This window comes from Daktulosphaira vitifoliae, unplaced genomic scaffold, assembly GCF_025091365.1.
Source record: "Daktulosphaira vitifoliae isolate Bord-2020 unplaced genomic scaffold, ASM2509136v1 Scaffold_2, whole genome shotgun sequence".
Classification (NCBI taxonomy): Eukaryota; Metazoa; Arthropoda; class Insecta; order Hemiptera; family Phylloxeridae; genus Daktulosphaira; species Daktulosphaira vitifoliae.
Window position 1 is genome coordinate 44,539,329 of NW_026099573.1, and position 21,988 is coordinate 44,561,316.

General features: G+C 27.1%; 1 protein-coding gene across 24 annotated transcripts in view; it reads left to right on the plus strand.

Moving 5' to 3' along the window:
• LOC126899247 (kinesin-related protein 4-like) overlaps positions 1 to 21,988 on the plus strand; it is an 89,355-nt gene that overhangs the window by 30,480 nt on the left and 36,887 nt on the right. For 8 of the 24 annotated variants that reach the window (XR_007702529.1, XM_050673895.1, XM_050673899.1 and 5 more), the window contains 17 exons: positions 1,302 to 1,325; positions 2,775 to 2,798; positions 4,215 to 4,229; positions 4,684 to 4,698; positions 12,077 to 12,100; positions 13,026 to 13,049; positions 13,150 to 13,173; positions 13,970 to 13,996; positions 14,081 to 14,104; positions 14,659 to 14,673; positions 14,973 to 14,996; positions 15,097 to 15,120; positions 15,462 to 15,488; positions 15,573 to 15,596; positions 17,351 to 17,365; positions 18,371 to 18,394; positions 18,674 to 18,697. Coding sequence is in view for 23 of the 24 variants with exons in the window: in XM_050673895.1 (XP_050529852.1) it covers positions 1,302 to 1,325; positions 2,775 to 2,798; positions 4,215 to 4,229; positions 4,684 to 4,698; positions 12,077 to 12,100; positions 13,026 to 13,049; positions 13,150 to 13,173; positions 13,970 to 13,996; positions 14,081 to 14,104; positions 14,659 to 14,673; positions 14,973 to 14,996; positions 15,097 to 15,120; positions 15,462 to 15,488; positions 15,573 to 15,596; positions 17,351 to 17,365; positions 18,371 to 18,394; positions 18,674 to 18,697 (378 nt within the window). In the remaining variant the exon portion in view is untranslated. The remainder of the gene's footprint in view (positions 1 to 1,301; positions 1,326 to 2,774; positions 2,799 to 4,214; positions 4,230 to 4,683; positions 4,699 to 12,076; positions 12,101 to 13,025; positions 13,050 to 13,149; positions 13,174 to 13,969; positions 13,997 to 14,080; positions 14,105 to 14,658; positions 14,674 to 14,972; positions 14,997 to 15,096; positions 15,121 to 15,461; positions 15,489 to 15,572; positions 15,597 to 17,350; positions 17,366 to 18,370; positions 18,395 to 18,673; positions 18,698 to 21,988) is intronic. The other 16 variants (XM_050673901.1, XM_050673906.1, XM_050673913.1 and 13 more) reach the window with 14 other exon arrangements.

A 21,988-nucleotide genomic window follows, 5' to 3' on the forward strand; every position in this document is an offset into this window, starting at 1 on the left:
AAAAGGGAAAAAAAAAAAAAAAAAAAAAAAAAAAAAAAAAAAAAAACACATTATAGTAAAACCAATACCTTCTCAGCTTCACATCGAAGCTAAAAGATACTTATTTATTAAGTCTCTAGAACGTTTTTTTTTTTTGTTTAATCATTCTTTTATGATATGAATAATACTTAATTATTACAAAAATCAAGCTGTTATTGAAATAATATAGAATGAATCGAGTATTACTTAACCGATAATTTCGAAAAGAATAGAAAAATTGGCAAGTTGAGTTGAGTTATTAAGTATTAGTTTCATCAGAACCTTTTGATAACTGAGAAGTTATATAATTTTTTTAAAAATCAGGAAAACATCAGATGATATCATTTATTCAAGGCAATGCTTTGTAATTGAAACCACTCCTCTCTCTATGTTTGACATCAAATTCTTCTTTCCTCGGGTGTCATCTTAGTATCTTCCTAGTTATTTTTCCTTCAATGATGTATAAATGATGTATAAATGATTTATAATGATTACAAAGTCAATTATTCGGTTCATGTGTCCAATTAACTCTTTTGATTCAATCACTTTCGTGAGCTATTTTTCTTCTCTCACTTCTTCTAGCACTTGAACATTCCTTTTATTGTCTATCCATATTTTCTTTGTCATTTTTCGTTATATCCATAAATCTTGTGCTTCTAGTTTGTTTCTGTCTATCTTGTCTACTTTCCATGTTTCACTGCCATATAAAAACACACTCCAGACAAATGTTTTAACGAATCTTTTACGTATGCCGATGCTCTGATATTTATTATCGAGAAGCTAATTCTTGGTTAGAAATGCTTGTTTTGTCAATGCTATTATTTTTCTGATGTCTGGTATTGATTTTTTATTGGACGCTACGATAATTCTAAGATAACAAAATTCTCAGGCCTGTTGTAATTGTGTATTGTTTATTTGTATATTAAAATTTAGATATGAGTAAATAATACATGTAAATATTATAAAGGGTGTTTAGTTAGTAATGAAAAGGGTTTTTTATTGTATTGTACCAATATGATATCTCCATCTAATGAATATATAGAGTATTGAGTAAGTAAAGAAACAGTTCAATTTTAGTTTGAAGTGCTTAAGGATGTATCCATGTTTACAGTTGGAACTGACGTTTTGTACTCATTGCAGAGTCACCAAAAGAGTAATCAAATGTAGAGCTCCTAATACCTCCATTTTAAAAATATTTTTTTTTAATTTCCTCTAATAACAAAAATTTTTGATAACTTTTTATAGTATTAAAAATTACTCACTCTTATTTGTTTTTATTTTAGTCTTTAAAATTGGCTGAAGAACAGGTAATATATTAAACTATCTATATATGTAAATATTATGTAGAGTGTTCACTATGTTTTGATTTAGCCAATATTCTTTTGTTAGATAATAAGGAAAAATTAAATACATAGTAAAGTGGAGGGGGAATTACATATTTACAAAGTGAAAAAAATACAATTAGATTAGAACTATTTAGAGAGTATAAGGATTCAAATATTTCGGATAAAAAAAAAGGACGTGAGAACATGGGCATCATTTAGAATTGAAATTGTTCAAATAATTGTGGACTGATTTTTATATATACTTGAAAGTAAGGTTATATATTACTGTTGAAAATTGATCTATGCATTATTCAAATAAAGCAAATTAATAATAACTCATTCATAAAAAAATGCATTATGGCCAACTTTACAGCCAATAACTTAAAGATAATAATCGCTAGTATATATCTTTAAATCACGTAGTACAAAAAAAGTGTTCAATTTGATTCAGTTTTGATTACGTAAAAGAATATTTTTTACATAAGTTTTTAGTATACTTTTTACTTTTTATATATTATTATAGATATAAGAAAAGTCGTTAAAATAATTTTTAAAATTATAATTGATATAATATCGATAATAGTAAAAATTTTCTATTTAAAAGATTTTTTTTATCAACAAATAATTATTGATTCTTTTTATTTAAATAACCATACTTATTTGATTTTTAAACAAAGAAAATAAAATAAAATATTTTAATATTGTCGCGGTCGCATCGCGACGCCAGCTTTACCACTGGATGGCGATCGCGGCGCTTCCTCTTTACGTCCGGTAGGTCGCGCCATATGGAGTGGCCGACGGGCGGCGTGAAGCAGTCCAGGCCGCCGGCGACTAACAGTAAAAATAATCAATATCATCTTCACGTTTTGACCGTCATAGACACACATATGAAAAACAAAGTTTAATTTTCATTTTGTATTTTGATATTGTCATAAAACGGAAAATATACGCTAAATAATATTTATTTGACAGAGTAATTATTTATTTATTATTATAAAATTACCACTTGACCCACAACAATATTTTTTAGAATGTGTCATAATATATCACTATATGGAATTTGAGATCTTTAGATTTATCGATTATAAATAATTGATAACACAAAATGATTTACTTTAAACATAATATATTTACCACTGCTATAGATAGAATGCATCAGGACATAATTATCCGGCGGCAGAGATTGTTATGAAAATAAAATTAAAAAATTCCCTCATTATAACACAATCAGTTCATCAAGCTAGAAACCACAATTATAGATTGAATTTTATCTATAATCGTCATGATTACCTGACGATTATACTGAAATTTTACACTGAAAGTGTAAAATACTTCTGACGTAGATTTCTGAGGGTTTGACCGTTATGTAACTATTCTATGTATATTCTTGATGATTACAAACCTTTTTTAATTGTAGTATACCATTTTTAGACTAGTAATGAAAACTCAGAACAGGTACAAAATAATTATTAACATTATTAATTTATATTTCTTTCTAAATTTATATTTTTAATATTAATGATTTGCTATCATAGCATAAGAAAATATGCCAATTATTATAGTGAAATATTGTTTGACTCAACTATTTGGACAATAACTCGTCGAGTTATGTCTCGTCTTTGTTAGTTCTTTAAGAAATAGGTAAAATTAAAACCATTATAAGTTTAAAAATTCATTCACGGTATGTCTCTTTTGGAGTTTTTATATTTTTTCAAATCTTAATTTCATAAAAAAGCAATTAATACCTAATTATTATGTTAGTCTTTTAATTATAATTAATTTTTCTTCTAAGTCTTCAATTGTTTCTTCAAGCATTGATTTAAGTGACCCGAATGACTCTTGCAGCGAACTGAATATAACCCAACGCAAGTTTGTACTCGTGGCTGAAGACAATCCCGGATTATGTATTATATCTGTTATTTGTGGTTGTTGAAAGAGGATTATAATAGAGGATAAGTTTCCACACTTATCTCCAAATTCATCTGTGACTAGCACGTCGAATTCGTTTACGCAGTCTATATCAACAATACGACAACCTGTTGTTCCTCGAACTGATCAATATAATTTTCAATTGTGTCTGCCCGTTGGGTTTTTACAATTTTTTAATTTAATCTCATAGAAAAATGAATAATTTCATATTTTCATTATTTTCGATTTTGAGTATCAGATAAGAAAATCACAGGGGTCAGTGATTTTCTTAATATTATTTTGTCCGAATTTGCTTTAAGATTCTCTTTGAATAAAACTTGCAGGATGCTAATTGGTAATAGAGCTATGAGACCAAAGCGTTTTACTAAAGTCTTCAAAGTAACCGAAACAAACTGAGCCTCCTGTTGGTTGTGATATATTGAAGTACACTAAAACGAAAAATTCAAAAAATAAGGAATTCCTTAGTCACGACGTTTGTCTAAATGTACTGGAGTGAATATATCTTTGACCATTGTGAAAAATAGTTGATTACTGTCAAGCAGTATAAAAATGACTGAGTTGGTGGTTTATATCCATATGTATCGAAATCAAAGTAAAGTTATTTCGAAGTTGCTCATAAGTTTGAGACGATGCTTACTTTCAATCGTTTACAATACAGGAAACAGTTTGAGTCGTTGGTAGGATTAGGTTAAATATTTTAGCTATAAATTTTTGAAGAATTTCCTACATATTATAAATACATAGATTATTCAGTGAGTAAGGAAACGGGCCAACTTTTACAAACAATGAGAATAATAGAAACCCGTTGCATAAATATTCTATATTTATCAGTTGCTGTGTATTATCATCAGACAAGTCACATTAAAAATTTCTTTTGAGTGTATTTTTTCCAAATTTAAAATTATATTTTTATTTTATTAATTATGTTCTTTCTTCTTTTAGGAACTTTTAGAAAAGGTAAGTCTACTTTTTAATAGTACACAATATAATAGTTTACAATTTAATACATTACAATTGTGTAATGTTTGATATTTTTACTAAATAATCAAATCATTAAACAATAATGTTAATAAAAGTTAGAATTAATCATAATAAAAAATCGAATTTTAATTGGAAAATAATAGTTAAATTTATAATATAATTTAATAGTTTTATTTTTAAATTGTTTTGTATTTTTGTAAAGTTAATCACATTTTTATACCAAGACGTGAGGAAGAGTGCGAACGAGTATTATTTTATGATAAAAATAACCATATACGCGTTTTAACTTCGGAAGTTTTTCAATCATATCTTTTGTATAATATTAAATCTTATAGATTGTAAAATTAATTAGTTTTAATTTTCCCTTAAAGATAAATTTAATATCTTAAATTTATTCCATTTAATAATTCATCGTTATATTATGTTATAGGCTCTCTTAGACATGGTGAGTTTAATCACTTATATTAAATAAAAAATATTATTATCTATTGGCGTTAATACTTAAATCGCTATTATCTTGTTCAAAGTGTAAGTGTAAAAATAAGGATTCTTTTGACCACACCACAATAATCCTATACATGAATTGGTTAAGTTTCTTGTTAATAAAAATAATTATTTATAGAAATTTACCAGAAAGTTCATAATAGACGAAAATATACTACTATTCACACTAATTTTAGATAGATTTTTTATTAGATTTTATTTATCATAGATTATGAGATCATTAATAATTAGTAAATAACGAGTAATTAGACATAACAAATTAATTTAAAAAATAATTGGGACAAGTATAGATGATATCTATCAGTGATTAAAATCACTATCATTAGTAACGCTTCGATGCAAATCTGTAGATATTGTTTAATCTTAAGAAATTGGTGTATTATTCAAAAGAAAAATTTTAACTCAAAAAAAATTAAGGAAAAATAAATTAAAATAGAATACTAAGAATTTTAACACAAAAATAACATATTTTTGAATATGATAACCATTTTCAATATATCTCGAAAGATGTAAAAATAAAATATTTATGAAAAAAAATTGTATTGATCTATACATTTTTCAAAAAGTTTTAGTAATTTAAAGTTGAAAAAGTAAAATATGAAATTGTAAATTTTAACACCAAAATTACATGTTTTTTAACTACGGCAACAGTTTTCGCATAGAAGATAAGTCGTCGGGAAAAATTAATTTTTTTAAACTTATAGCGCATAAAATTAATTTTATTTTAACATATGTTTGAAACTCGGAATATTTCCAAAAAATTTTGAAAACTTAAGTTAAAAAAGTAAAAATTTTGTGCAGAAGTTGCTATTTTGAATCCCTCCTATGGGAAGGTAAAGGGTCAGATTTTCAAAAAATTTATATCAAATGAAAGAGAAATACATATGATTTCAATTTCAAAAAGCATTATTTTGATTTTTTCATTTTTCAATAAGTTATGGTAATTTTTAGAAAAAAAAGTTTAAAAAATGTCGAAATTTATCGATTTTAAAAATCCTAATTTTTGAGGGTAATTTCTTAAACTAAATACGATAACGCGTATCCAATTAGTTGGCCACACAGGTAATTTATAAAACAAACAAATGCAAGAGATACACTAATGTTAGGCCGCATAGGTGATTTACAAGAACGTACTAATGGCACAAGTGGTAATATATATATATACGTATTGTTTGAGCAAGTTGGGCAGCACTGAGTAGTCAGCTGATGGCCGGCTTACCTCCTCGTCCGAGCCGGGTGTTATGTAGAATACTTAAAAGGCTTGAGGCGTGGGTAAACCGGTCCGTGAGTATGGCTGACCAACGCAGTGGACAACATTGAACGTGTCCGTCACTACCGGCACCTAAGTTAGTACGTCTGTGGACGTGTTTGAAGTGTTGCCTTACCGTTGAGTCTGATGACTCGTTGATCAGTGATCTGGCGTGTTTTTATTTATTACGTAGTACGCACGTTTTGTGTACCATCGATAAGTCGTTCCGTGGAATTTGTGCTGACTCGTAGCCAGTAATAGAACGGTGGTTAATTTTTTTTGTGTTTTTTTCCACGGCCCATCGTCATTTTTGTTGCGAATTGTTCAACTGTCAATCTCAAATAACATCTTTACAAGAACGCATCACTTAGTCCGTGATTACTTCGTTAATCAACCTGGAAGCTGTACCCCATGTAATCATCGAATCCGTGGAATGACTTGGTTGGAGTATATCGTTTCATTGTATGTAAATTTATAGTTCATTTATATTTGATTGTTTTTTCTCTTGTTAACATATTTGTACTCTGTTGCGGACGTCCATATTCAGTTATTATACGAAAATTGTATTATTAAAACTATAGTAATTGTATGAATGGTAGCCTTTTCCTTTTATTGTTTTTTCCCTTTTTAATGATTAAAACCAATTATTGTGATTTGTCGGTGCGTTACTATTAGTCATACGGACCAACCGTACATTAGGAGTCCGGTGGCGAACACGTATATTGACAACAAATATATCGGTAGTGTTTTACATAAATGCGGATTATATTATAACCCAAGTTGTACGTGAATTATACAATTCGCAAGGTAATGAGCAGAACCGACAAAGAAAAAGAAAACTGATAGAACGACCATATATACACTGTATCCATATATAAAGCCGGTCTAGGAAATGAAAACTGTACGGTTATGTTCGAAAATTCCATCACATCTTTGTTAACCTCATTCATTGGCAGTATTACGAATTCCCCATCAAGGAGTAGAAACTTTTTATTTGGCATGGCCATAAATATGGAATCAACAAGTACATATAACAACTTCATAGACATCTCAATATAGTATCATTTGTAATGTGGTATATTTGTCTGTGTATCCTTTTACATTGTGTGCTCTTTTAAATTTATTTATTTTGGTAAATCACTATTAATTTGTACTATATTCATGTAGATATAATGCTTAATAGCACTAAAAATAATTTTATGGTATAAAGCAGTATTAATTGGATGATGAATTTTACTAAATGATAACATACATATTTAAATAATTCATTAAATAGATAATATACTAATTAATAAAATGACTGATCAACTTTTGGAACTTATTATAATATTTATACCTAGGCGTGAGGATGAGTTTAGTCGATATAACGACTAATGATAAAAATAGCAAAATCCTCATCTCAAGCTATTGACTTAAATTTAAATTGTTAATGACTTATTGTTATATGTCAATGTAATAATAAAATTTGTCATAAAATAATATGATATAATTGTAATGACAGTAGTGTTGATGACACTTTTGCACATATTAACGACTTAAATTTCAAATAAAAAGGCAGAAAAATCCACTTACTTTTCTTTTATTTCATGATCATTCTACAAATTCAAGTAGTCGCTCAAATTATTTAACATATTAAAAAAACGAAGTGTAAATAAAATATTAGTCATGTTCATGCATTTTATTGAAGGATTCTAATATAAGTTAAGTGACATCAAGAAATAGATCAGTACGCTTTTATTGATTTTCAAAAATTGAAGTGATTGTGTCTGTCAATCCATGAATTTGATGGGTTGAAAGATCCATTGATCCATGGATCTGTGGAGTGTTTTGGAAGAAACCCGAATTGGTTATTAGGAGTTATACCGTGTTCTTGAATGATTGGTCTGATTCGTTTTAAAAGTATTTTTCAAATAGTTTTTGTGTATGCAATTGACTGACGTTATGTATGACTATTTTCTAAATAGCATGGAAGTAGGTAATATATTTTCGATTGGACTGAAGGGACATTGACAGAGAGCTAAAAAGTTGTCGATTATATTAATTTGACTTCTTTGCAAAAAATAAATATAAATAATAATTGAATATTATTAATTTTCAATGACACACATGTCGCTCAAATGCATGGCTCTTAATACAGTTTGATTTCATTATGTACTGAGTTTAATATTAAAATAGCCAGTACCAGTTGGTCTGTACCATCATAGTGATCAGTTTTGTACAAAATATAAATGTTATAAATGTTAAATTAGTGCTATGTCAATGTTATTGTTGTTTGATACAGTTTGTAATTTATTTTTATGTTATTAAATTCGTTTAAATTGATTATTATTATTAATATTAGTTGTATTTTCAATTTAAATATTGTTATTATAGTTACATTGTTGAGTTTCATTATTGCATGATCTTTTTGTAGGTGTTACTAGTAGGGACTTTAACATTATTAAAAAAATTATATCCTATGTTATGATTTAAATTATTAATGTTTTTGTTTGATCTTCAATTCGACGTTCTGCACTGTTGTTCTGTTTAATATACTGAACAGCTTCTATAGTTCGCATGGTGATCATCTCTGCACAAGGTAGATTAAGGGACAGATTTGTAGGTTTTTTGCATACATCGGATAAATGTGAACTTACCCATAATACACATCGGAGTACGCAGTTACAATATCTCTTTGTATAACTGAAATTTTACCAGCAAATGCACTGAATAGGGTTATTGTTTATTTCAAATTTGACTTTAGAATAAAGAGTTTGTAAAGACGGTAAAACAGAGGACGGTGATGAATGTCGAGGGAGACATAAATGATATGTGGAATAGATTTGCTAGTTGTGTAAAGAACACTGCAAAGGAGATTGTTGGTAAAAGTAGGAGTAGAATGCCAGGAAAGAAGGAAATCTGGTGGTGGGATGAGGACGTTCAAAAAAATCATAGAAAGTAAGAAAAAGCAATTCAAAGTACGGCAGAAGAGCAAAATGAGAGAAGACTGGATGGAGTATATACGCTTGTGCAAAGAAGCCAAGTGTGTAGTAAGTAAGGCGAAGTTTAAGAGGTATAATGAGTTGTATGATAGGCTAGAAACAAAGGAAGGCGAGAAAGAAATTTATACACTTGCAAAGATAAGAGAGAAAAGATCTAAAGATTATCATTATATAAGGTGTATAAAAAGTGTTCATAATAAGGTACTTTCGAGTGATGATGTTGTAAAAAAAAGGTTGAAAGAGTACTTTGAAAAATTATTGAATAAGGAGTACCCAAAAGAGACATTAGAAGATATCTCGTGGAATGAGGGACTGGTAGATTTAATTAGTAAGAAAGAGGTATGGGAGGCTGTGGCATCAATGAAAAAGAATAAAGCAGTAAGACCAGATGAAATGCCAGTAGAAATATGGAAAATATAAGGCAGTGTTGGTATAAAGGTAGTTGAAGGAACTTTTAAATAAAATCTTATTAGAAGGGAAAATACCAAATGAATGGAGGAATAGTATTGTAGTGCCGATATTTAAAGGTAAAGGAGACATATAAGAGTGTGGAAATTACAGAGGCATAAAGCTCATAAGTCATAGTATGAAAATTAGGGCAAAGGATATACTTATCCTTAAGCGAATAAGAAATGAGACATCGGTATCTAAAAACCAGTTTGGATTTATGTCTGGTAAGTCAACAATGGAGCCAGTATTTTGTGTGAGGCAACTAATAGAAAAGAAGAAAAAGCTGTGTATGGTATTTATAGATTTGGAGAAAGCGTATGACAGAGTGCCGAGAGTGGTTTTAAAGTGGGCTTTAATGAGAAAAGGAGTCTTGAAAAGGTACATTAATATAATGGAAGATATGTATGATGGTATTTGTACAAGGGTAAAAAGTGTAGGAGGAGTATCAGAAGGTTTTCGGGTATGAATAGGAGTGCACCAAGGTTCTGCTTTAAGCCCTTACTTATTTTCTATAGTGATGGATGAAATACAAGGAGAGGTGCCGTGGTGCATGTTGTTTGATGATGATATAGTGCTAATAGGAAAAAATAGGGATGAAATTAATCAAAGACTAGAAGTGTGAAGATCAGCTCTTGAAGAAAAGGGTTTAAGAATAAGCAGAAGTAAAATAAAATATATAGAGTACGAGATTGACAAAGGAGAACACGAGGTAGGTGAAATTAGGAGATCAGTGACAATAGGCGAGGACGTGATTGGAGAGGTGGAGAGTTTTAAGTATTTAGGGTCAGTTGTGCAAAAGAGTGGATGTAAGACACAGAATTAAGTGCGGGTGGTTGAATTGGAGAGAAGCGTCTGAGGTCTTATGTGATAAAAGAGTTCTAATGAGTCTGAAAGGTAAATTCTACAAGACTGTAGTGAGACCAGCTATGATGTATAGTTCAGAGTGTTGAGCGGTTGATAAGAAAGTAGAGCAGAGAATGAATGTAGCAGAGATGAGAATGCTTAGATGATGAATGGAGTGACTAGAGAAGATTGGATAAGGAACGAGCATATAAGAGGTATATATAGGTGTAGCGTCAAACGTGGATAAGATGAGACAAAATAGACTTAGATGGTTTGGTTATGTTATAAGGAGAGAAGAATTGGAAGCTGTAAGAACAGTTATAGAAATGAATGTTGAAGGAAGAAGAGGTAGAGGAAGACCAAAAAAGAGATGGAGGGATGCTATTGAATGCAATTTAAGGACAGCGATGTGAGCGTAGATGATGTGGGAGATCGTGACAAATGGAAGTTTAGGATAAGGGTGGCCGACCCCAAGTAGTTGGGATTATGGCGAGGAAGAAGAAGAAGAATAACAAATTGAGTTTACTTTGAAGATATCAATATTGTTAACACTTGTTTCGAGATCAATAGAAAACATTGGAAGGGTATTTATAAATTGTTTTTACAAAACATTTACTAATTGTTTTACATTAAACATGAGTCGTTCAAATTCGATTTCAATCAATTTTATATCTGTAGAATGATTTTTTATGGTAATACGAAATGATTTGTTCTGTTATATTTGGAAAGTATCGAAATTGACATACTTTTCTACTAAAATGCACATGATTTTACGGTATGATTCTGAAGTACTAAGATTTAAATCCTTAAGTATCAATTTTACAAGTGAACTTATTGGAACTAATTTTTTTTTGATGATCTCACAAAATTTTAAATAATTGAGCTAAGATTTTATTAATATTGACAGCAAATTTTGAATTATAGTTTTGGTAGTTTGTTTGGTTTCGATATCATAACTATCTATTTGGAATAGTGTAAATCGGTTTAATATGTTTACATTATTATTTGTACTAGCAAAGTATTGATAGGGTAAAGGTAAAGATCAAGAGACAGGTGATAGTGTATGTAGTCTTTTGTTTGTCGATAACACTGTTGTCCAGCGCACTGATTAGTCATTCAAGCCATTAAAAATATTTTTTTATCTTACTTAAAACCCGAAGGATCTCAATGACTATAATAAAAGTACAATAAATATAATTGGTAAAATTATAACTTCTGCTAAGACTCATTAAAAAAAAAATTGAATATTTTACAAGAAATTAAAAGTAAAAATAACAGGAGTGATATAAAAATATTATGGTAGTCTGATATTTAATAATTAAATATAACCTAACATAACCCTACACTTAAATAGTCACTATCTTGTTAAAAGTAAAGGGTTCTGATTGCCTTATCATAATAACCCCATGCATATAATCCCATACATAAATTGTTTAAGTTCCATATTAAAATATTTTACTTAAGGTTATTAATTACAATAAATAATTATATATAGATCTAAGTCTGATTGTTAACTAAAGAATAATTCATTTATTTGGTCTTTTAACATTTTAAAATTTAATGATTACACAAATAAAAATTAGGCAATAACATTTAATAGTTTTTATTTTACGAATTTTTTATAAATTTAATTTTAAACATATTTTAAAAAGTCCTAACAACTTTATTTTTTAAAGACATCTTAGAAAAATGAGTTAGTGTTAACCCAACTCAACCAAACTCTTTTATTTTATGTTAGCTTTACTTTCTATGTTAAACTAATTATATTAATATTTCAAATAAAATTTTTGTTTCAGGCTATTGAGGAGTCTAAAAAAGAAGTAAGAATTTTGATTGGATAATTTTATTTTAATTATAGATAAAGTTCATATTTTTGAATTCAAAATAATTACAAAGCCTAAAAAAGCATTAAATATTTGTTATATTAAAATTTATTTTTTATAGTGAATTTTTACAAATTTATAAATAATTAAATTAATAATATTTATTACTATTTATAGTTATAAAAATATATAAGAATTGATCAATTGGGGCTAATAATATATAAAATTAAAAATATATTTATAATAATAATTTATGACTAAAAAATATAAAAATATTTAGCCACAAAAATGACTAAAAAGTCGTATTTCGGAAACAATGTTACCATTATCAACGTTTAACACATATTTTAAGTCTTAGACATTTTAGTAATTTCAGTGGTATTTTAAATTAAATATTTTTAAAATTTTAATTTTTATATTAATATTTGAATAATATTTTTAATTTTAAAGTCAACCCAACCGTATTTCGAAAGTTATTAACAATTTACAATAATTGGCTGAAATTTAAGAGTCAGTGCTGCTATTTTTACAAAATTTTCTGCTCGTACACTTAATTTCACGTAGATATAAATATGTCAATTCTTAATTATATCTTATTTATTAAATAAGATACATAATTATAAGTGTTGACATATTTATAAGCTATTAGGAATAAATTATTAATTAATTTAAAAAAATATGAAAGTAATAGGACCAACAAAAATGTTATTTTTCGATAAATTAAGTGGTTAACTATAAAAGATACACATTTTATATATTTTACCTTGTATAAAATCCTCTATACTTTGTATAGAGCAATGTACACAGCTTAGAATTTTTAATTTTGTCTAATAACATATATTAGTTCGCATTCGGCTCTGACGTATGAGTGTTTTTTTTTTAATTTTTGCATTCAATTTTAAATTCTATGTAATAATTAAAGGCTATTCGAAGACCTTTAAAAGAAGTAAGCATGATAATACATTTGTATACAAACATTTTTTCTATCAAATGAGAGAATATAATCTCTAATATTAGAAATTCCTAACAATATTTTTGTTTTCCAGAAACAAAAAATACCAACAAATAAGGTACAAATAATAATAATAATAAGTTAAATATTAAATAATAAAAAACATTATATTTCTAAAAGTAATTACACTTTTATTCACTTATTATACTATTCAATTAAAAAAATTATATTACTAATTAAAAAAATAAAAATTAGGAAAAAAATATATAATATATTTTCTTATTTTACAATAAAATTAAGGATATAGTTTTTACCCAGCGAAATAGAAATAACTATCTTTTTCATAACACAGTATATTTTGTTATATTTACCATATAACAAAAATATACAATAAATAATAAGCAAAATTTTTTTCTACACGTAAATAAAAAGCTAATTTATGTCCACACATATTTAGTGCAAAGAATATTAAAAGACTCAAGTTTTACATTGGTTTTCAATTCTGAAACTGTATACCAATTAGAACCAAGTATTGTTACAATGTATAATGTTACAAAATTTGTAGTATTTAAATTAATTTTCTTGACTTTAGTCGGTCATAAGTACAGTAAGTATAAAATCTGTACTGAATCATAAATTTAAGTCGTCAACTGGTCCAGTAATCAGTACCCGGTTTTTTGTGACAGCTTAATATACACAGTTTTACCCAATATCGATGTCAACTTGGAACTCTATTAACCAGTTTCAGATCTCTTTTATTTTTGTTATTCATTTTTATTTTTTCCTCCTTTTTTTTTTTTTTTTAATAAAATGTCAATCTATGATGGTGTTGCACTAAATGTGGTACGCCTCGAGATGATCGATCAACCAAAAGTATTAGTATAAAATATTATTTAATAATTATATTTATATAGCAGGCTATTGACGATTATGAAAGAGAAGTTAGTATTATTCTATATAATTATACTTTTTTATAGTCAAAAAATGTATTAAAAATTACTCAATCTAATGCGCTTTTATTTTAGTCCTTAAAATTGGCCGAAGAACAGGTAAAATATTTAACTATGTATACACGTAAATATTATAAAAAACAAATGCAACATATATATATATTTGTATATTTTAGAAATGAGTAACAAAATGTATAGCTTTTAATACCTCCATAAAAAAACTTATTTGATATTATCTCACCGTACTAAAGACATAATAATTTTATTTGAATTATTGTTTGTTATAATTTGACTAAAACATAAAAACATCATCGCCCATACTACTAGTCTACCAGTTTTTTATTCCTTTTACCTTAAAGTTAAGAGTAGAACTAAGAAATAGATCATTAGAATTATTTTGAAAATATAATTTCTGGTATCTATCTTTAAATTCCACTGTGCTCCACTTGCATTTACTTTCGAATATATCAATAAATTTATACCTAGTATAGAGCTTTAGTATTGAATAGTGCACGAAATAGAATTGATTTTTAATTGAGGGGGTTATGGTAAACGGATAATCTGTATAAACAAACTATAAAAATACACTAAATTTTTAATTTGTTTCAAAAAATTAATTACAATTAATATTTTATTTATTTCTATAATTCTAGAAAAATCTTAAAAAAGTACGTATCAATAAAAATGTAAATTAATTTGTGTAATAATATAAAATCATTTGAACTAAATTAAAAATTTTTAAAATGTTTTTATCTAATCTCTTGAATATTTATTTTGTCTTGGTAATTTCATTTTATCTCATCTCAACTTTACTAATTAGTAGTTTCAGTGATTTCATTTAACTTAATAATTTATTCATCTTATACAACATATGCACGGAACATCAGACACTGCCGTATAAATTACAAGATCCTATGTTGCTTTTTATAAATTCTATCATATTTTTAATTCTATGTAATAATTTAAGGCTATTCGAAGATCTCTAAAAGAAGTAAGCATGATAATAATTTTATATACAAACATTATTTTCTTTCAAATGGGAATATAATCTGTAATATTAGAAATTTGTTTACAATATATTTATTTTCTAGAAACAAAAAATGTCAACAAATAAGGTACATATAGTAATAATAATTAAAATATTAATTGTAGATCATGAAGTTTTGTGTTCATTTTTTTTTTAAATAATTAAAAATATTAATTTGAGTCTTATACAAATCAACTTACTATTCAAAGTTCTTACCTAATATCAATGTCAACTTGGAACTGGTTACTCTCTATGAACTAATTCCAGCTCTCTTTTATTTTTGTTATTAATTTTTATTTTTTCCTCCTTTTTTTTTTTTAATAAAATGTCCATCTATGATGATGTTGCACTAAATGTGGTACGCCTCGAGATGATCGATCAACCAAAAGTATTAGTATAAAATATTATTTAATAATTATATTTATATAGCAGGCTATTGACGATTATGAAAGAGAAGTTAGTATTATTCTATATAATTATACTTTTTTATAGTCAAAAAATGTATTAAAAATTACTCAATCTAATGCGCTTTTATTTTAGTCCTTAAAATTGGCCGAAGAACAGGTAAAATATTTAACTATGTATACACGTAAATATTATAAAAAACAAATGCAACATATATATATATTTGTATATTTTAGAAATGAGTAACAAAATCTATAGCTTTTAATACCTCCATAAAAAAATGTATTTTTTTTTATTTCCCGTAAAAACAGAAACTGTTGATAACTTGGATCATTTGGTCCCAACTCACCCAATTATATTTTAAACTATACAAATTATCTAATGGAATATAATTTATTACACTTATTATATTATTACTATATAAAATCAATGTTAATTCCTTTAAAAAAAAAGGATATATCAATCTTAAAATAATTACGCTTTTTAATTTTCAATAACGTAATAAAAACAAGAACAATTTATAAAAAATTACTAATTAATTACAAAAAGACTATTAACTAGCGTTAAAGTAAAATCAGTATCTACAATGGCTGCAAAACCGTAACTTACATCAATATCATATATTGTTCAGTGTTGACCGTACATCATTATTTTGTATCACTCACTTCAAAAAGTAAACTCATTAATAAACAGATTATTCCTAAAAATTTAATGAAAATATTTTAATAAAAAAAAATTACTGTTTGACCGATATATAAACCTTTATATCGAAAGTTACCACATTATTATACCTACGTGTTTGGAACAAATCGGCTAAGAAATGGTCACAACGGAAAATTTTTAATTTTCATATTACTTTGAAAATTTAATGAACGTGGGTCATTAATTTGTTCGGTAAATTATAAAGGAACAAACCTAAATATGATTAAAAAAAAAAATAAGAAAATTAAACATCTGAGATAATTTATCCTATTGATTTAAAAAAATATATTTTAAGTTTTCAGAATATATTCAAGTCATTATAAATAGAAAAAAAAATGCGTAGTAAAAATAATAAATGTAATATAAAAATGAAATATTAAGTTAGGAAATTGTAAACTTATCAATAAAATAAATTTGTGTATGAAGTAGTTGTAAGCTAATATATACCAGAACCTAAACTGACAACTGAGTCATCCTAATTTGTAAATTTACAATATTTAGATGATCTCAGAAGTGGTCGTTGTCAATGCTTTATAATCTATGATGAGGTATTTTTGAGTGGTGATAGAAATAAATACACTGTAAACGGAAACACAAAAAAATAAGTGCATGATTAAGTTTTAGGTTAAATTAAGGGGTTTCAGATTCTATAAATAAAATGTGTACAAAAAATATAAATATGACATGGGATATTTTATCACGCCTGCTATATCATGGGACCTAAAAAATTATATGTATAAAAAATTTAGCAACACTTGCATATAGTAAAAACATACTTGAAATATTTAAAAATTGTCTTAATACAAATATCAAATTATACGTTAACATCCCCAAAGGTCTAAAAAATAGGAGCCAGGTTCAATATCGCCATCAATAATTGAATTTACTTCATTTTAATGTAACGGCCATTGGCCAAAAATAATAATATTCAGAAAAAAACAATGGCGCACCGTACACAACACAAAATCTAAGTCACCTTAGCCTAATGGATTGGAAATTAGAGATAAAAAAATTATTCAGTCTATACTGGATTATGAGATAGTTAAATATGTATGATGTCATTTAAAAAATATAGGTGACTCTCTGTAAAATATCAGGGATGAAGAAAAAAAGTATTTAATAATTGTTTATGGTATTTATTTTAATTTTAATAGTAACATTCTTAAAAATATTAAAATAATTAATTTTTTTGTTTATTTTTATAATTTTAGAGAAGGTTACATGAAGTATGTACCAATAGAACTGTAAATTAATTGATTAAATAATATCAAATCACTCTATTTAAATAAAATTTTTTAATTAATAAATGTTAAAATGTTTTTATATTTTTTCTTGAAATATTTGTCCTATTCATATTATTCTATTTTACCTTAACTTTACTAAGTATTAGTTTCAGTGATTTCATTTTATCTAATAATATATACAGAATGATCAAAATGCGATGGACTCATATTTTCTCAGAAACTATTGAGAATTAAAAATTTTTGTCAAGAAATATTTGGTTTAAAAAATTACAATAATACACATTTAAATCTTTTTTCGTCTCTTCAGAGATAAGAACCCTTATTTATAATTTTCTTAAACTGAAACCCATATTTTTAACTTCATATTATGATAGAAAAATTTAACATTTTATTATTATAATTTTTTTTATCCGATCAACCGCTTTAAAAACTATTTAAAGATTTATTAGATTTATTCATTATGGTAGTTATCAAGAAAAATTTTCCACGTCTGTTATCTAAATGAGAGATTACAATAATAAATTATGGATATCGTAATAAATTATTGCTGCCACCGGTATTATAAAAACAAATCAATGATGAATTTTAACTTGAAGACCAAATTTTTAAATAATGAGTAAAACAAAAACGGTTGATCGGATAAAAAAATTGTATGAACAAAAATGTTCATAAATTTTTTTTTCTATCATATTATAAAGCTTAAATGTATGGGTTCCCTTTAAAGAAAATTACAACTACGTATTTTTATCCCTGAAGAGACGAAAAAAAAAAGATACATATTATTGTAAAATTTATATACTTAATATCTTTTCTCTTTGCAAAAATTAAAAATTCTTAATAATTTCTGAGACAGAGTGTCTTACCAGATTTAGATCATCCTTTATGTCTGATATAATATTAGCACTCATTAGACACAAATAACATAGACCCTATATTGGTTTTTATTTATTCTTTCATTCACTTTTTAATTCTATGTTAAAATTTAAGGCTATGGAAAGGTCTTTATTAGAAGTAAGCATAACAATACATTTTTAGACAAAATTTCTTTTTTTAAGCAAAAGGAATTATTATCTGTGATATTTGACATTTAGCAATAATACTATTTTTAAAGTATACAATTCATAATTCCTTGGTCAATTACAACTCTTCGATTTTTATAAATCAAATATTTTTATTTGTCTAACTAATAAATAATAAACTGAGCTGAAGATTCAGCAATGACACTTTTCCATATGTTAGGTGTTTACAATTAAACTAAATATTAATCGCTTACGAATTTTTTTTTTTCAGAACTATAAAACACCAAGAGATGCGGTACGTATAGTAAAACAAATTAAATAGTTTTATTTAGATTATGAAATGTTCATGTTAATTTTATTTATTAAATAAAAAAATGTTATATTATTAATGGTAATCATATTTTTAAGTATAACTTCCGATGACGATTACCTCTGTAGAACTAGCACCTATATGTAACTGTCATATTTTTTGGCCCCGTCAAGTGATATGTAAAAAACTGGTCAAGTTGACACATTTTATTAACTCGATAATTTTTTTTAATTTCAGTAAGATTAAATTAAGTTGAAAGTTTATAGAATTTTTTTTTTTAATTTCTTTAACCCAGAAGTAATTTTTTCAGAAAAAATTATCTTAGTTAAAATAATTTAATAGTTTTTTTTCGTATTATACCCTCAAATAATATCGATTAGGATATTTTGTCTAAGAGAAGGGTATCATCACCAATGACTGAAGAATATGCTCTCTGATAATTATTGTCAGATTATATTTTCATATAGTCTGTGATTTTACTCAGATAACAACGTCAATATTCTATAATGTTTTTTGATAATACTGGATATTTCATTATTTTATATTTGATCATATCAAGTGCTGAAAGCACGCTAGGAGAATATGCCTTTTTTTAGTGTTGCTGGTAAACTGTATCTATTGGAGTTTGCCTTTAAAGTTGAGGTCTTAATATCCCTATTTAACAATTCTAACTGAACCGGTTGTTGGATTCCAACAATTTTTTGAGGATGGAGGCTTGGACCCTTAACATAATAGGTCTTGATAGATAGGCGTTTTCGTCGACCACTACTATTCTGAGGTTGTGTAGACTTCACTGTTATATACGGAATCTGGAAGCTTCTGCAGTCGTCTTTCCATGTTAGATTCGTGGTGTACTCGATTAAGCTTGGTTTCAGACTTGTTAAATACAGTGGTTTTTGCGTTATCCGATGAGGCATGGCTCTTAATAGGCACGCACTCTGGTCCGGTCTGGTTCCTCTCTTCTATCATTCGGTGACTTAAAGGCTCCAGATGATGCTCTATCATGTACCTTAACTTACAGAAAAGAGGGAATAGAAGTGGTGGATTTCTGCGAACATTTTCGTAGAAGGGTTCCGCTATACTGGATAATAAAAAACTACAACATCTCTTGTTGTATAATATTTATCTAATTTCTAACTTAATTTTAAACCTTTTAAATTTTCTATAAAATATAAATTCACATTCGTGATGTTTGAAATGAGATTTGTTAATACCAGGGTCGGGAAACAATACCTGTGTGACTGATATTATAAATAACCTCGTATAATGCAATAATAATGAATTGATAAATAATCAATAAATATACATCAATATCAATAAATGTGCTTTTTTTTTTTACATACAAAGAATGATTAAAATCAATAATAAAAAATCATCCGTTCTGTGTTGATTTTGCAAAATTCTTTTTTTAGTTTTTTTGAAATAATGTTGAGTGCATTTTTGTCGGCACGGTGACGAGTTAATTGTCATCTCCCTCTGGCTCTCCTTTTTTTTTCTAGCATTTCTTTTAGAACTATTGGGATGTTGTTGAATTTGTTAGGATATTTAGAGGGGGATGAAGAAACAGTTACTGAGTCTTGAACATTGGAAGTTAATTGGATTACGGCATTGTCAATGTCATGTTTGGTTTTTAGAGGAATATTAAGGCTAGTTTTGCTGTCTAGGACGAATTAAAATTTTTTCCAGGATATTGGGCCATTTATGAGGCTTGGTTTGTTGTTGAGAAGGGGGGTTGAGTTTAAAGAAAGTAATACAGCTGGTGTGGTCAGAACAAAGTTCGTTTATATTTGAAATAGAATAGTGAATGGTTGGAGAAAATTTAGTTATAAAAAAATCAAGTATGTCAGGGTTTCTGTTTTGGTGGGTTGGCCAGTAAGTTGGGTGTGCTGGTAATACAATGCGAAGGTTGGAGTCGATTATGGTTTTATAAAGTACACGACCGCGGGAGTCAGTAGTGTTATTTCCCCAATAGGGATGTTTAGAGTTAAAATCGCCTCCTATGATGCAGTTATTGTCAATAGATGAAAAAAATTCGTTTAGGATGTTTTCGTTAATCGGATTTGCAGGAGAAAAATATGCAGCTACAATGGTAGTGTTTATATTGTTAATTTTTAGTTGGATGTTTGAGCTCTGAATAGATTGGTTAGAAGTAGGAGGACTAATATTGAATTTGATTTTATTACGAATAAAAATTGCTGAACCACCATGAGCAGTTCCATCAGGATGGTCAGTGCGAATGGTAGAGTAGTTCGGGAAAAATATAGTTTTGTTTGGAGTAAGGTGTGTTTCGGTGATAAGTGCAATGTCGATGTTTCTGGAGTTTAGACATAAGGATAAATCGTTTTGAACTCCATTAGCATTCCAAAGAAGGATTGAGAGAGGTGCTTTGTTTGGTTGGATAGAATTCATTTATTTAGTAGGGAGTCGATGACTTTGGTGAGTAGGGAGATAAGAGGGTTTATTAAGGATTTGAACTCATTTAGGAAATGGGAAAGATGGGTTGAGATGGAATCATTATTATTATTTGAGTGAGGTTCATTGTTAATATGATTCGAATTGGGGTTTGAGTAAGTGTTATGTTGAAACTATATATAAGTCCGTATGACTTTAACAATTAACTTAAACCAACCGTGTAGTACATAGAATCAAGATAAAATATTATTATTACCTGCAGGTTTAAATGCAATACTTCAACATAACCAATGATTATTAAAATTTTCGATAACTCACAATACAACATTTTTTTTAGTAAAAATAAAAATTTTATAATTTCATAGCAAAACGGTAGCACAGTGTGGACATAGCATAGTTGGAATAATTATAGATGATTTCTGACAATGATTAAAATCACTATCATAAGAAATGCTTCGATGCAAATATGCAAATAGTATTTAACTTTAAAAAATTGGTGGATTATTCCAAAAGCGAAATAAACTCCTATTTCCTTATTTATATCCTGATTACAAGTTTTATAATAATAAGTGTAATATATGAATAATTATTTAATGAATGTGTCAAATTCAACGGTCATTTGCATAAAGAGGATAGGTCATCGGGACAATTATTTTTTTTTAATTTATAGTACGTAATATAAGCTTTAATTTAACATACATTTAAAAGCGCAGTATTTTCGGAACTTTTTCAAAAGTTAAGTTGAAAACAAAGCTTTTTTCTATCTTATAATATAATCTATTTCTGTCAACAGTACATTTTATACTACAAGGTCGGCAGACAGGGATAAGTGGCTGATGCTGTACAGCGACTAATAGTAGAAAG